At 45.5% G+C, this 13,180-nt stretch overlaps 1 protein-coding gene across 3 annotated transcripts in view; it reads left to right on the forward strand.

Annotated features, from left to right (window-relative positions):
* The window catches only part of CUL3 (cullin 3), a 148,300-nt gene that overhangs the window by 82,361 nt on the left and 52,759 nt on the right, over positions 1-13,180 (forward strand). For all 3 annotated transcript variants that reach the window (XM_073581099.1, XM_073581100.1, XM_073581101.1), the window contains exons 5-6: positions 2,673-2,787; positions 3,811-4,039. In XM_073581099.1, coding sequence (XP_073437200.1) covers positions 2,673-2,787; positions 3,811-4,039 — 344 coding nt within the window. The remainder of the gene's footprint in view (positions 1-2,672; positions 2,788-3,810; positions 4,040-13,180) is intronic.

Consider the following 13,180-nt stretch of genomic DNA (forward strand, 5'->3'; position numbering starts at 1 on the left):
ACCAATTAGCAGAGACCCTCCTTACAGTCAAATTATGGAAGACCGTGATATTGAGATTAGACCCAGCATATCTCCCTAAAGTGGTTACAAGATTTCATAGGTCAAAAGAGATTGTTGCCATCCTTTTGTTCCAGTCCTAGTAATCAGGAGGAGAAGCTAGACGGTAGGAGGTCCTTATTGCGGTATCTAGAAGTAACACAACCCTGGAGGAAGCAGAGACCTCTATTTGTATGTTTTCAGGGAGCTAGGAAGGGCCTTAAGAGTATCTAAGCGGACTCTTGCAAGATGTGATAAGGAGGCCATCAAGCTAGCCTATGTTAGCGCAGGCAGGGCCTTTCTTGAAGGTATAAAAACCCATTTCAAAAGGCGCAGAAATCACGCCTCCATCCACCAGATTTGTAAGGCGGCCACATGGTCCTCTCCGTCCACTTTTAAACACTGCAGTCTAGATCTATCGGCCTCCTCTGACCTCACGTTCGGGAGAAGGGTTCTACAGGCTGTGATCCCTCCCTAAAGAATATAAGTCTCGAATTCTCTTGTGGTGCCGTCATGGGTGACTGAAAAACATGGATATTACTTACCGGTAATTTTATATTTTTATTTTTTTTTGTAACGTATGAAGGCACCCTTATATTCCCTCCTTATCTAATCACTCCTTTTTGGCTCGGTGAGTTTGGTGCATTCACTCCCGGTGGGTGTTAGTGGTCAAGAAGTAATATGAATATAAGTACTGTATATACTCGTGTATAAACTGAGATTTTCAGCACTTTTTTTAGCCTGAAAATTCCCCTCTCGGCTTATACACGAGTCACTGTCAAGAAAGCCAGCGGGGGAGAGGAGCAGCGGCAGGAGCCGGCGGCTGTGACATCATACTCAACCTTCTCGTGCCATTGCTGAACGTCTCTGCATTTCTGTTGTCCCAGTGCGGCAGCTCTTCCCCTATGTTGAGCGGTCACATGGTACCGCTCATTAAGGTAATGAATATACACGTGTCTCCACTCCCATAGGCGTGGAGAGCATATTCATTACCTTAATGAGCGGTACCACTGAGCACGGGAAGAGCAGACGCGCAGAAAGGAAGATGGGGGGCGGGGGGGAGCTGAGCCATGAATACAAGGATGGGATGGGGGAGACCAGCCATGCATACAGTGATGGGAAGGGGGGAGCTGAGCCATGCATGGACAGGACAGGGGGAGCCCCACATGACAGGACGGGGGGAGCCCCACATGACAGGACGGGGGGAGCCCCACATGGCGGGGCGGGGGGAGCCCCACATGGCGGGGCGGGGGGAGCAGCACATGAGGGGACAATGCATACCCGGCTTATACTTGGGTCTGCTTATACTCGAGTATATACGGTATATGATTTGTGTGTACACTAACCTGGGAGTTTTCGCTTGTGCTCTGTAAACCAACTGATGTGGAGAGAGGAGCCACCCATTTTAACGGAACGGTCTCCTGTCCTTGAAGGCGGAACCCCTCTTGTGGTGCTGTCATGGGTTACGCAAAAACACATTACCGGTATGGTCGGTTACACACTAGTGTTTGTGTTCGCAGCGTAGGGCTGCATATTTCTTCCTTTAAGATCTGCCTACTTCCACATGTGTCCTATACTTAACATTGTGTACGCAGGAACATGCGTTATATGCGGATGTGTTCCCGTGCATCGTTTTGACGTCCCCTCCGAACGCAACATGCCCTCCATGTTTTTGGTCTCTGCGACATTGCAATAAAATGTAATGAGTGGAGATCTAAACATTGTATCTACTCCAAAATGCTATGAGTTAAAACGTCAGCTTTTGGTAGAAAAGGCGGAAAAAAAAAATGAAAATGGCCTGGGTGAAGGAAGGAGTTAAAGGTGGAAAAACTTCTGAAATTATTCTTGATGTTTTTTTTACGTGACAAAACATGGCTTTGTAACAGGGGTGTGTAGACTTTATATCCACTGTAGACTAAACTTGCCCACAAATTTGCCAATTTGTGTCTTCACCAGCCAGAACAAGGTTTATTGATGGGGACATGCTAGATCAGACTTGCCTCTTTAGCTAAAACCTCAAAATTTAAAAGACAGTTTGGGATCCAGTTTGAGTTGATTATCGCTGGATCCTACCTTAGTAGGCTTTGGCCCAGGAAAGGTATGTCTGACAGAGTAAATCCAGTCAGTAATGGTGATACGCTTTGTTATGGCTGGTGGGCCGCACAGGACTTGGCCACCTTGTGCACTAAGTACCCCCATTTTCTAAGTCTATTCTCTATAGTAATCATGTAGTTTACATTTCACGTTTGTTTGCACATGTGATTGGAACACCCAATGCTGCTGTATTCTTTGCTTTGTGTATACTACAGTCACAGCAGTGTGCACTCGTTCACTTTTGCTTTGTGTTAGGGCGTACTTACTGCTCTTATTTCTTTGTGACCTGTGTGAACAGACTGGTAAACTAGCGCTTCACATCTTCTGTATTGTCGATGGGTGCTCGTTAAATGTGGCTATTTCAGCCCATCTATGCACAATTAATGTATTCTTGTAGTACATCTGTGCAAAGGGAAACATGGACTACACACTTCTTAAAGCCTGGACACACTGACCTGCATGTAGTTGGTTTTAGTGTAGTTGAGTTTTTCATATAATTACTAGCCATCACTGATAATTTTTTTTTTTTTCTATTACTACAGAGGCGCCATAAGAAATGCCTGTCAGATGCTTATGATCCTTGGTTTGGAAGGAAGGTCAGTGTATGAAGAAGATTTTGAAGCACCATTTTTGGAAATGTCTGCAGAGTTCTTCCAGGTATGTGGTCCATATCATGTACATGGGTTCATCCTATAGGAGCCTGACTGTAACTTTTATAGGCATGAAATATGACGTTATAGGTCAGAAAACTATTCTGCATAGGGCTCAGTTCACATCTTCCATCGGATGTGTATCTCAGGAGGCTTTCCCTGTGTATATCTCTGATGGGAGGCTTACACATGATACTGTACTCGCATATAGTGGCGTACATTATTGTACAGTAGAAAGTAAATTTGTTTGCTATACCAGACCAATAGAGGTCTAAAGAATGATATTGCGCAAATAGTGGCCATATTTGCCACATGCCCTTCGTTTACTTGGCACATTAGTGTGGTAGAAGCAGTATGAACAGAGCATGCATTTATAAGTTCTGTTACAGATCAAAACCCCAGTACAGGTCACTGGTTATTTTCTCTGCTTAAATCCTCTGTGATCCAGTCACTGGATGGTTTGGAGATGTCCCCTGTCCTCCTTCAGGGAACACAATGAAGTAGTTTTGTCACCAGCCACGGAGCGTTTATATTTTAGCATCCGGCTTATTTCCTAAAATGTCATGAAATAGTTACCTTTTTAAATGGGTATTCCAACAGTAGAAAGCAGTACAAGTACCTTATGCTACTAACACATGCTGCTAATTAATAGCTGCTGGAGGTGGCGCAGTGCTCTGCAGAGAAGAGCTGCAGCCCATCCATTCGCATGACCTCACGGATTAGCAAGTCACTCCATAACTTGTGTGTGTACCACGACGTATTGCCACCTGAATATCCCTTTAATGGCATGTGTAGTACTTCATTAATCTTGCTTTGTTTATCCTCTACTGCTTCTTGGGGGCTGTAAAAGGTTTCAGCTCTTACTGCATCTGGTTGGTTGGACCCTACTTTACCGTTCAGCATTTGTAAAGTTCTTACGCAGGCAGCACATTTCTTCTGTGTCGCACCTCACAAAAACTGTTTGATTCTTCGCTTTTAGGCAAACTCTCTGGTAAGTGATATCCTAACTGAGCCTTGGGTTTCTCCACAGATGGAAAGCCAGAAGTTTTTAGCAGAAAATAGTGCCTCAGTGTATATAAAGAAAGTAGAGGCTAGAATTAATGAAGAAATCGAGAGAGTCATGCACTGCCTAGATAAATCCACAGAAGAGCCCATCGTGAAGGTGGTGGAGCGGGAGCTCATCTCCAAGCACATGAAGACTATTGTGGAGATGGAGAACTCTGGACTAGTCCATATGTTAAAGAACGGAAAGACCGAGGGTATGACACAAACACATACTGCACTGTTCTCATGATAGTGGAGGGCAAACTTCTTCTCCCCAGTGATCATAAATTTATTACCAAACCTGTACGAAACACAAGTCTGGAAGTGATCCACCATTACTACCATAGGCAGTCTATCACTTCTAGGCTCTAGTATTTGCGTACATATTCATTCATATTGATTGATTTATTTTAAGAAATTGCCTAGAAAAAAAACCTTATTGCACAAGAATAATTCAAAAACATCGGAAGCTTTAAACACCAGACTCAATTCAGACCATACTAGTCTGAAGTCCAATAAACACTTAGTATGTCACCTCTTTTTGCATAATTCATGATATGAGAGTTATAACAGGCAATTCATCATAGAGCCAAGAAGGACAGGTGTACTTGGGTTATGGAACGATATAAAATCCCATACCACATGTGGCCTATGACTGCCTGCAATATCTGCTGTTTGCCCTGCCTGGTTGGTTGGCACCCTAGATAATGAGGCTTTCGTACCCCTGCTCCACGGCGGCTCTCACTCACCTTCCCTGTATGTCCCTGGTTAGACACTTGATACTAAAGGAAACTATACTAGAAAGATACTATCTTATGAGGGAAGTTTTTCAACACAGGACAACGCATATCATATAAAGCTTTAGTCACTTATCGTTTTGATGCTTGTCAATAGAAATTACTTCTATGCCTCTGCCTTGACACATTTCTCCTTTAGTGGTTCCCCATGAGGCCTGAATTTGTGTTCATATGAGGTACAGATGCTAAATGATCATAAGCCCATTGAGCATTCTGTGCTTTTAAATATGGCTCCACAGCTAGGATACCACCCATTGTGAACCTCTCCCCTCACCATTCCTACCTGCCAATAGATGTGCAGTCCGGCATTCTTCTGTGGTGCGCTCCAGTGGAACTCTTCCGTCCCAGCTGTGTGGGCGCATGATACCGCTGCCGGAAACTGGAAGTGCTTGCCCTCCACGCTGGAGCTCACACATGCCCAAACTCGCAGGCGCGTGATGATGCCGGAAGCCAGAGGTTACTTTAGATTGTCCTCTGGCTTCACTCTGCAATGACTAGGGTCCAAACTGGAACACACCTATATTGGGTAGCCATAATAATGTTTATATTCCTATATGGGACACACGGGTAATCAGATATAGATATATGAACCACATGGATGGGGTTTCAGAGAATGGGGGTTTCAGTGAAATGTCTCTTGATAACTTATTAGTGTAAAAGTATACATTGACAAGGTATTGCGACCATTTGTATCTGCTCTCCAGTCTCCTGTTTGGGACATGCTACATCTTACCCATTTGGAGGATGTTGCTGTGGAGTCTTGTCATCTTAGTCTCCATAGACACTACAGCAGCATCCATCATGAGATGGGTTTGGCAGCTGCTAAGCACAAGAGCAGTGGTCCCCAACCTTTCTGACCTTGAGAGCCACATTCAACTTAGAGAAAGGGTCGCGAGCCACATTGAGCACTGAGAGAGGGTCGCGAGCCAAATCCAGCCCTCATCCCCTTCAAAGTAGTGTCAACCAAAGCCCCCATTACAGGTATAATGATGACCAAAGATTTTCCACAGAAATCACTGCAAAAGCAGTACACTGAGATCCAGGGGTTCCCACAAAGCCGCCATTCAGTATTCTCCCATCAAGGACTCCCAACACTGTCACATCCAGCTTTGAGCACCTCCTCTGACAGGATACTACCAGTGTACCATACCTAAAACATCTCTAAAGCCCTAAGAGCAGTAAATGTGCATCCAGATTTGCTCTTCTATGCAGTTCTACTCACAAAATCCACAATTTTGAGATGTATTCTTCATACCTGTTTGCTAGACTTGGACCTAATGCACCAAGATGGCAGACAGTTGCGAGCCACAATTCATGGGACCGCGAGCCACGTGTGGCTCCCGAGCTACAGGTTGTGGACCCCTGCACTAGAGCAGTACAATGTATGAAACAGAACAAATTCCTCTTGGACACTTTGTCCTTTAACCCCTTCACTACCAAGGGTGGTTTGCACGTTAACTCCCGGGCCAATTTTTACAATTCTGACCACTGTCCCTTTGAGGTAATAACTCTGAAACGCTTCCATGGATCCCGGTGATTCTGACCTTTTCTTGTGACATATTGTACTTCATGTTAGTGGTAAAATTTCGTTCAAATAACTTGCGTTTATTTGTGAAAAAAATGGAAATTTGGCGAAAATTTTTAAAATTTTGTAATTTTCCATCTTTGAATTTTTATGCCCTTAGATCAGAGATACAGCACAAAAAAAAACCATAATAAATAACATTTCACACACATGTTTACTTTACATCAGCACAATTTTGGAACCAAAAATTTTTTTTTTGTTAGGGAGGCTGGTTTCACATTTGCGTTTTTTAGCGCTGGAAAAAAACGCATACGTGCGCATGCGTTTTTTCCCCTATATTTAACATGGGTGCGCATACCTGCGCGCTGGTAAGCGCACGTATGCGATTTTCATGCGCTGCGTTTTTTTGGGGTGTGCGTTTGTATTTTCGAGACGCAGCATGTTGCATTTTTTGGCCCTGCAAAAAAGCGCATGCGCACGTATGCGCACGTCTTGCGCTAAAAATGGCCATTATAGCCTATGGATGCGCATACGTGCGCACTGGCATGCTCATGTATGCGTTTTTTTGCACATGCGTTTTTTTTTTTAACCATGGAATTTAGGGGTTTGGGTTAGAGTTAGGGTTAGTTAAGGGGGTTTAGGGTTAGGGTTGGGGTTAGGGTCAGGGTTAGGGTTAAGTATGGTTTGGTTAAGGGTTAGGGTCAGGGTTAGGGTTAAGTATGGTTTGGTTAAGGGTTAGGGTTAGGGTCAGGGTTAGGGTTAAGTATGGTTTGGTTAAGGGTTAGGGTCAGGGTTAGGGTTAAGTATGGTTTGGTTAAGGGTTAGGGTTAAGGTTAGTTAGGGTTTGGGTTAGGGTTAAGTATGGTTTGGTTAAGGGTTAGGGTCAGGGTTAGGGTTAAGTATGGTTTGGTTAAGGGTTAGGGTCAGGGTTAGGGTTAAGGTTAGTTAGGGTTTGGGTTAGGGTTAAGTATGGTTTGGTTAAGGGTTAGGGTCAGGGTTAGGGTTAAGTATGGTTTGGTTAAGGGTTAGGGTCAGGGTTAGGGTTAAGGTTAGTTAGGGTTTGGGTTAGGGTTAAGTATGGTTTGGTTAAGGGTTAGGGTCAGGGTTAGGGTTAAGTATGGTTTGGTTAAGGGTCAGGGTCAGGGTTAGGGTCAGGGTTAGGGTTAGTAAAGTCATGGTTTGGGTTAGTGTGAGGGGCCACCTAATGTTGGAAAAAAAACGCAAACGCGATAAAAACGCACTAAAAACGCATACAAACGCATACAAACGCATAAAAACGCTGCGTTTTTTTCATGCATGCTCCTAAAAATGCTTGAAAAAAACGCAGCAGTTGTATGCTTTTTTTATGCGTTTTTTCAATGCGTTTTTTTGCGGGAAAAACGCGCTGCAAAAAAAAGCAAGTGTGAAACTAGCCGGAGTTATAAGGGTTAAAGGTTGACCAGCGATTTCTCATTTTTGCAACACCATTTTATTTTTACGGACCACATCACATTTGAAGCCACTTTGGGGGGTCTATATGACAGAAAATACCCAAAAGTGACACCATTCTAAAAACTGCACCCCTTAAGGTGCTCAAAACCACATTCAAGAAGTTTATTAACCCTTCAGGTGCGTCACAGGAATTTTTTGAATATTTAAAAAAATGAACTTTTTTTTTCACAAAAAAAATACTTCAGGTTCAATTTTTTTTATTTTACCAAGGGTAACAGGAGAAATTGGACTGCAAAAGTTATTTTGCAATTTGTCCTGAGTACGCTGATACCTGATATGTGGGGGGGGAACCACTGTTTCAGCGCATGGCAGAGCTCAGAAGGGAAGGAGCGCCGTTTGACTTTTTCAAAGCAAAATTGGCTGGAATTTAGATGGGACGCCATGTCACGTTTGGAGAGCCCCTGATGTACCTAAACAGTGGAAACCCACCACAAGTGACCCCATTTTGGAAACTAGACCCCACAAGGAACTTATCTAGTTATGTGGTGAGAACTTTGAACCCACAAGGGCTTCACAGAAGTTTATAACGTACAGCAGTACAATTAAAAAATCATATTTTTATTCGTTCGTCCATGACGGCACCACCTGAGAGGGGATCTGCCCTCCAGGAACAGGAAATCCTACAGATACATAAGGGCGGCACTTCTCCCACGCATCAGTTGGTTTCCTGTTCCTGGAGGACAGGATTCAGTACAGATCATGCCATCATGGATGAGGAATCCCCAGGCCAGCTGTCCGACTCGGGTAGCGGGGGGGTCTCCTACCTCGGGCAGTGCGGAGTCCCCTGGAAGCGCCACGGTGGCCCGCGCAGGTTTCCACGTCGGTGTGCGGGGCAGGTGGGAGGGGGCCCGGCGCCGGCAGGTAAGTATGGCCTCTCCTGCCCTGATCCCGGTCCTTGTTCTGGCAGTGCGGTCGGCGTGCGCGCCAGTACCGGAAAGGATGGGGCCGGTAGCGCTGGTGGCGTCCTCGCACGCGTCTGGCCTGGAAGTGACGCGGCGGGGCCGGTGGCCTGCGCGTCCTCGTGCGTGCCCATACCGGAAGTGATGTGGCGGAGCCGGTGACGCTGGCTTTCTGCGCGCCTGGACCGGAAGTGACGTGGCGGGGCTAGCGGCGCCGGACCGGAAGTCGGGTGCCAGCGGGTTTCTCCCTTTCCGTTCGTCGCCGGGCGCGGCACGCAGAGGGAGGGACGTCGGGAAAATGGGGGAGGGGGGGCAAAAATCAGCCCCTGGCCACGTCACCTGTGAACCCGAATTACCAGGGGGGAAAAGGGCACAGAGGCACTGATTAGCGGCTTCAGCTCAGATGCAGGATGGACGAGCAGGAAGCTCCCATACCCCAGCTGGACAAAGAGCAGGAACGTACCTCAGTGAGGTCCCAAACCACCTCCCAGCAAAAAAAGAAACAAACTGGACAATCCGGCCCTAGAAGTGCCTCCAGGCTAAAGGATCCAGCTCAAACACAAGGGGGCTACAGGGCGAGGTTTTACACCATCAAAAGATCCTGGGCGGTTATCTAGAAGGCCAGTTGACTCTATCCCAACACACTTTGAGATCACTTGAATGGTGGCTAGACGAGAACAATCTAACCAGAGGGGTACCCTGGAAATATAGCATAACCCGAGTAGTCACTACAGACGCAAGCCCTACGGGTTGGGGAGCCCACATGGGGGAAATCTTGATCCAAGACCTGTGGGAGGGCCATCAGTTGGGAATGTCCTCCAACCTGAAAGAGCTAACAGCCGTAGAGCAGGCAGTTAAAAACCTTCTTGTGTATCTACAGGGTTGCCATGTTCGAATATGCTCCGACAATCAGGTCACCGTGGCTTACATCAACCACCAAGGCAGCACTCGGTCCAGGCCTCTGATGGAGGTAGCAGAACGGCTGTTCCAGTGGGCAGTGCAACATCTCCTATCTTTAACAGCTCTGCACATAAAAGAAAGGGAAAACACCACAGCAGACTTCTTAAGCCGCAACCTTCTAAAGCAAGGGGAACGGTCCTTAAAAGCGTCCATCTTCAACCAGATAGTACAAAAATGGGGGCAGCCAGAAGTGGACCTCTTCGCCACCAGATAGAACAGGAAGGTGCCTCAGTTCTGCTCTCTGAATCCCAGGGAGAACCCTCTGGCAGTAGATGCTCTTCTAATCAAATGGGACTTCGGCCTAGCATACGCCTTTCTTCCCCTGGCTTTACTACCCCTGGTGATGAGGAAAGTCAGGAAGGACAAAGCGAGGATTATAGTGATCGCCCCATTTTGGCCCAGGAGGGCATGGTTCTCATGCCTCAGGACCATGTCGGTATCCGACCCTTTGGTTCTACCAGATATCCCAGACCTCCTGTCCCAGGGCCCAGTTTACCATCCTCAGGTAGCTGGCCTACATCTGACGGCGTGGATTTTGAGCGGGCACTGCTAAAAGAGGTTTTTCCCCGGCCCTAAATAACACCCTGCTTAAAAGCAGAAAGCTTTACAACCAAGTTACAACCAAAATCTACTTGAGGATCTGGAAGAAATTCCTTCAGAGCTCAGGGGTAGTAGCTGGACAGTCCACTCCCATAGCACAAATCTTAGAATTCTTGCAAAAATGTCTGGACATGGGACTCTCCACCAGCACCCTTAAGGTACAGGGGTCGGCTCTAGGGGCACTGTTCAACTGCAACATTGCCAGTAACCATTGGATCAATAGGTTTATTAAAGCAACAGGCAGGTCCAGTCCAATAGTGAGGAATAAATTTATGCCATGGGCGCATTCCACCAGGGCCATGGCAGTACTTGGGCAGAGAGATCAGAGGTCTTGATCGACCAGATATGTAAGGCAGCTACTTGGTCCTCTCCGAGCACCTTCTACAACCATTATAGACTAGACCTGGGTGCTTCCTCAGACCTCTTTTGGTGTCAGGGTTCTGCAGGCTGTAGTCCCTCCCTAAAGTAATTATTACTCTCTGTAATTGTCTCAGGTGGTGCTGTCATGGATGACCGAATAAAGTCGTAGTTACTCACCGGTTAACTGTATTTAACTCAGTCCATGACAGCACCCGTATATTCCCTCCCTTTAGTTTAGTTTGGGTGTGCACTTCTTCCTCTTATATGTGCACGGGTAATTAATAGTAGTGTAGAGTATTGTATATAAATCATGCTATTAACCATTGTGGTCCTCTTGTGCTCTGTAAACCAACTGATGCGTGGGGGAGGTGCCGCCTTTATGTATCTGTAGGATTTCCTGTTCCTGGAGGGCGGATCCCCTCTCAGGTGGTGCTGTCATGGACTCCGAAAAATACCGTTAACTGGTGAGTAACTACGACTATCAACGATTTAGATGAAGGAATTGAGGGTAAACTGATTAAATTTGCTGATGACACAAAGCTAGGAGGGATAGCTAATACTAGAGGAGAGAGAGAGGATTCAAAAAGATTTAAATAAACTGGAGAAGTGGGCAGCAACTAACAGAATGGTTTTTAACAGGGAGAAATGCAAAGTACTACATCTGGGCAATAAAAATGAAAAAAGCATATACAGAATGGGAGGAATAGGGCTAAGTGACAGCACATGTGAAAAAGACTTGGGTATACTAATAGATCACAAACTGAATGAGTCAACAGTGTGATGCAGCAGCAAAAAAGGCAAATTCAATTCTAGGATGCATTAACAGAAGCATACAGTCTAGATCACGTGAAGTCATTATTTCCCTCTACTCCTCTTTGGTCAGACCTCATCTGGAATATTGTGTCCAGTTTTGGGCACCACATTTTAAAAAAGACATCAACAAACTGGAGCAAGTTCAGAAAAGAGCGACCAGAATGGTGACCGGTCTGCAAACCCTGTCTTATGAGGAAAGGTTGCAGGATTTGGGAATGTTTAGTTTGCAAAAGAGAAGACTGAGAGGAGACTTAATAGCTGTCTACAAATATCTAAAGGGCTGTCACATTGTAGAAGGATCAACTTTATTCTCATTTGCACAAGGAAAGACTAGAAGCAATGGGATGAAACTGAATGGGAGGAGACACAGATTAGATATTAGAAAATTTTTTTTGACAGAGTGATCAATGAGTGGAACAGGCTGCCACGAGAAGTGGTGAGTTCTCCTTCAATGGAAGTCTTCAAACAGAGGCTGGACAGACATCTGACTGGGATGATTTAGCGAATCCTGCTTTGAGCAGGGGGTTGGACCAGATGGCCCAGGAGGTCCCTTCCAACTCTACGATTCTGATTCTATGACTTTTCCAAAAAAGGTTTTTTTCACCCCCAATTTTTTTTTCCCAAGGGTAACAGGACCCTAAAAGTTGTTGTGCAATTTGTCCCGAGTACGCTGATACCCCATATGTGGGTGTAAACGACTATTTGGGCCCATGGCAGAGCTCAGAAGGGAAGCAGCGCCATTTGACTTTTTTGGCTGGAATTGAGATCGGACACCATGTCGTGATCGGAAAACCCCTGATGTACCAAAACAGTGGAAGCCCCCCACAAATGACACCATTTTAGAAACTAGACCCCCCCAAGGAACTTATCTAGATGTGTGGTGAGCACTTTGAACCCCCAGTGCTTCTCAGAAGTTTATAACGCCCGGGCGTAAAAATAAAATCGTATTTTTTCCACAAACATGATCTTTTAGTCATCAATTTTTTTATTTTCCCAACGGTAACAGAAGAAATTTGACCCCAAAAGTTGTTGTCCTATTTGTCCTGAGTACGCTGATACCCATATGTGGGAGAAAACTACTGTATGGGCACACGTCAGGGCTCGGAAGGGAAGTAGTGACTTCTTGGAATGCAGACTTTGATGGAATGGTCTGCGGGTGTCATGTTGCTTTTGGAGAGCCCCTGATGTACCTAAACAGTGGAAACCCCCACAAGTGACCCCATTTTAGAAACTAGACCCCCTAAGGAACTTATCTAGATGTGTGGTGAGCACTTTGAACTCCCCAGTGCTTCACAGAAGTTTATAACGCCCGGGCTTGAAAATAAAAAAAACCTTTTTTTTCCTTAGGGTAACAGGAGAAATTGGATCCCAAAAGTTGTTTTTGCAATTTGTCCTGAGGAGGCTGATACCCTATATGTGGGGGTAAAACACTGTTTGGGCGCATGGCAGAGCTTGGAAGGGAAGGAGCACCATTTGACTTTTTCAACGCAGAATTGGCTGGAATGGAGATCAGACGCCATGTTGCATTTAGAGAGCACCTGATGTGCCTAAACAGTGGAAACCTCCCAATTCTAACTCCAACCCTAACCCCAACACACCCCTAACCCTAATCTCAACCCTAGCCCTAATGGGAAAATGGAAATAAATACATTTTCTTTTAATTTTATTATTTTTCCCTAACTAAGGGGGTGATAACGGGGGGTTTGATTTACTATTTATGGCGGGTTTTTATATTTGGCAGCTGTCACACTCTAAAAGACGCTTTTTATTGTAATAATAGTTTTTGCATCACCACATATTGAGAGCTATAATTTTTCCATATTTTGACCCACCGAGTCATGTGAGGTCTTAGTTTTTGCGGGACGAGTTGACGTTTTTATTGGTACCATTTTCGGGCACATGACATTTTTT

Source organism: Dendrobates tinctorius, unplaced genomic scaffold (genome assembly GCF_039654945.1).
Source record: "Dendrobates tinctorius isolate UK_male_01 unplaced genomic scaffold, ASM3965494v1 ptg000069l, whole genome shotgun sequence".
NCBI lineage: Eukaryota > Metazoa > Chordata > Amphibia > Anura > Dendrobatidae > Dendrobates > Dendrobates tinctorius.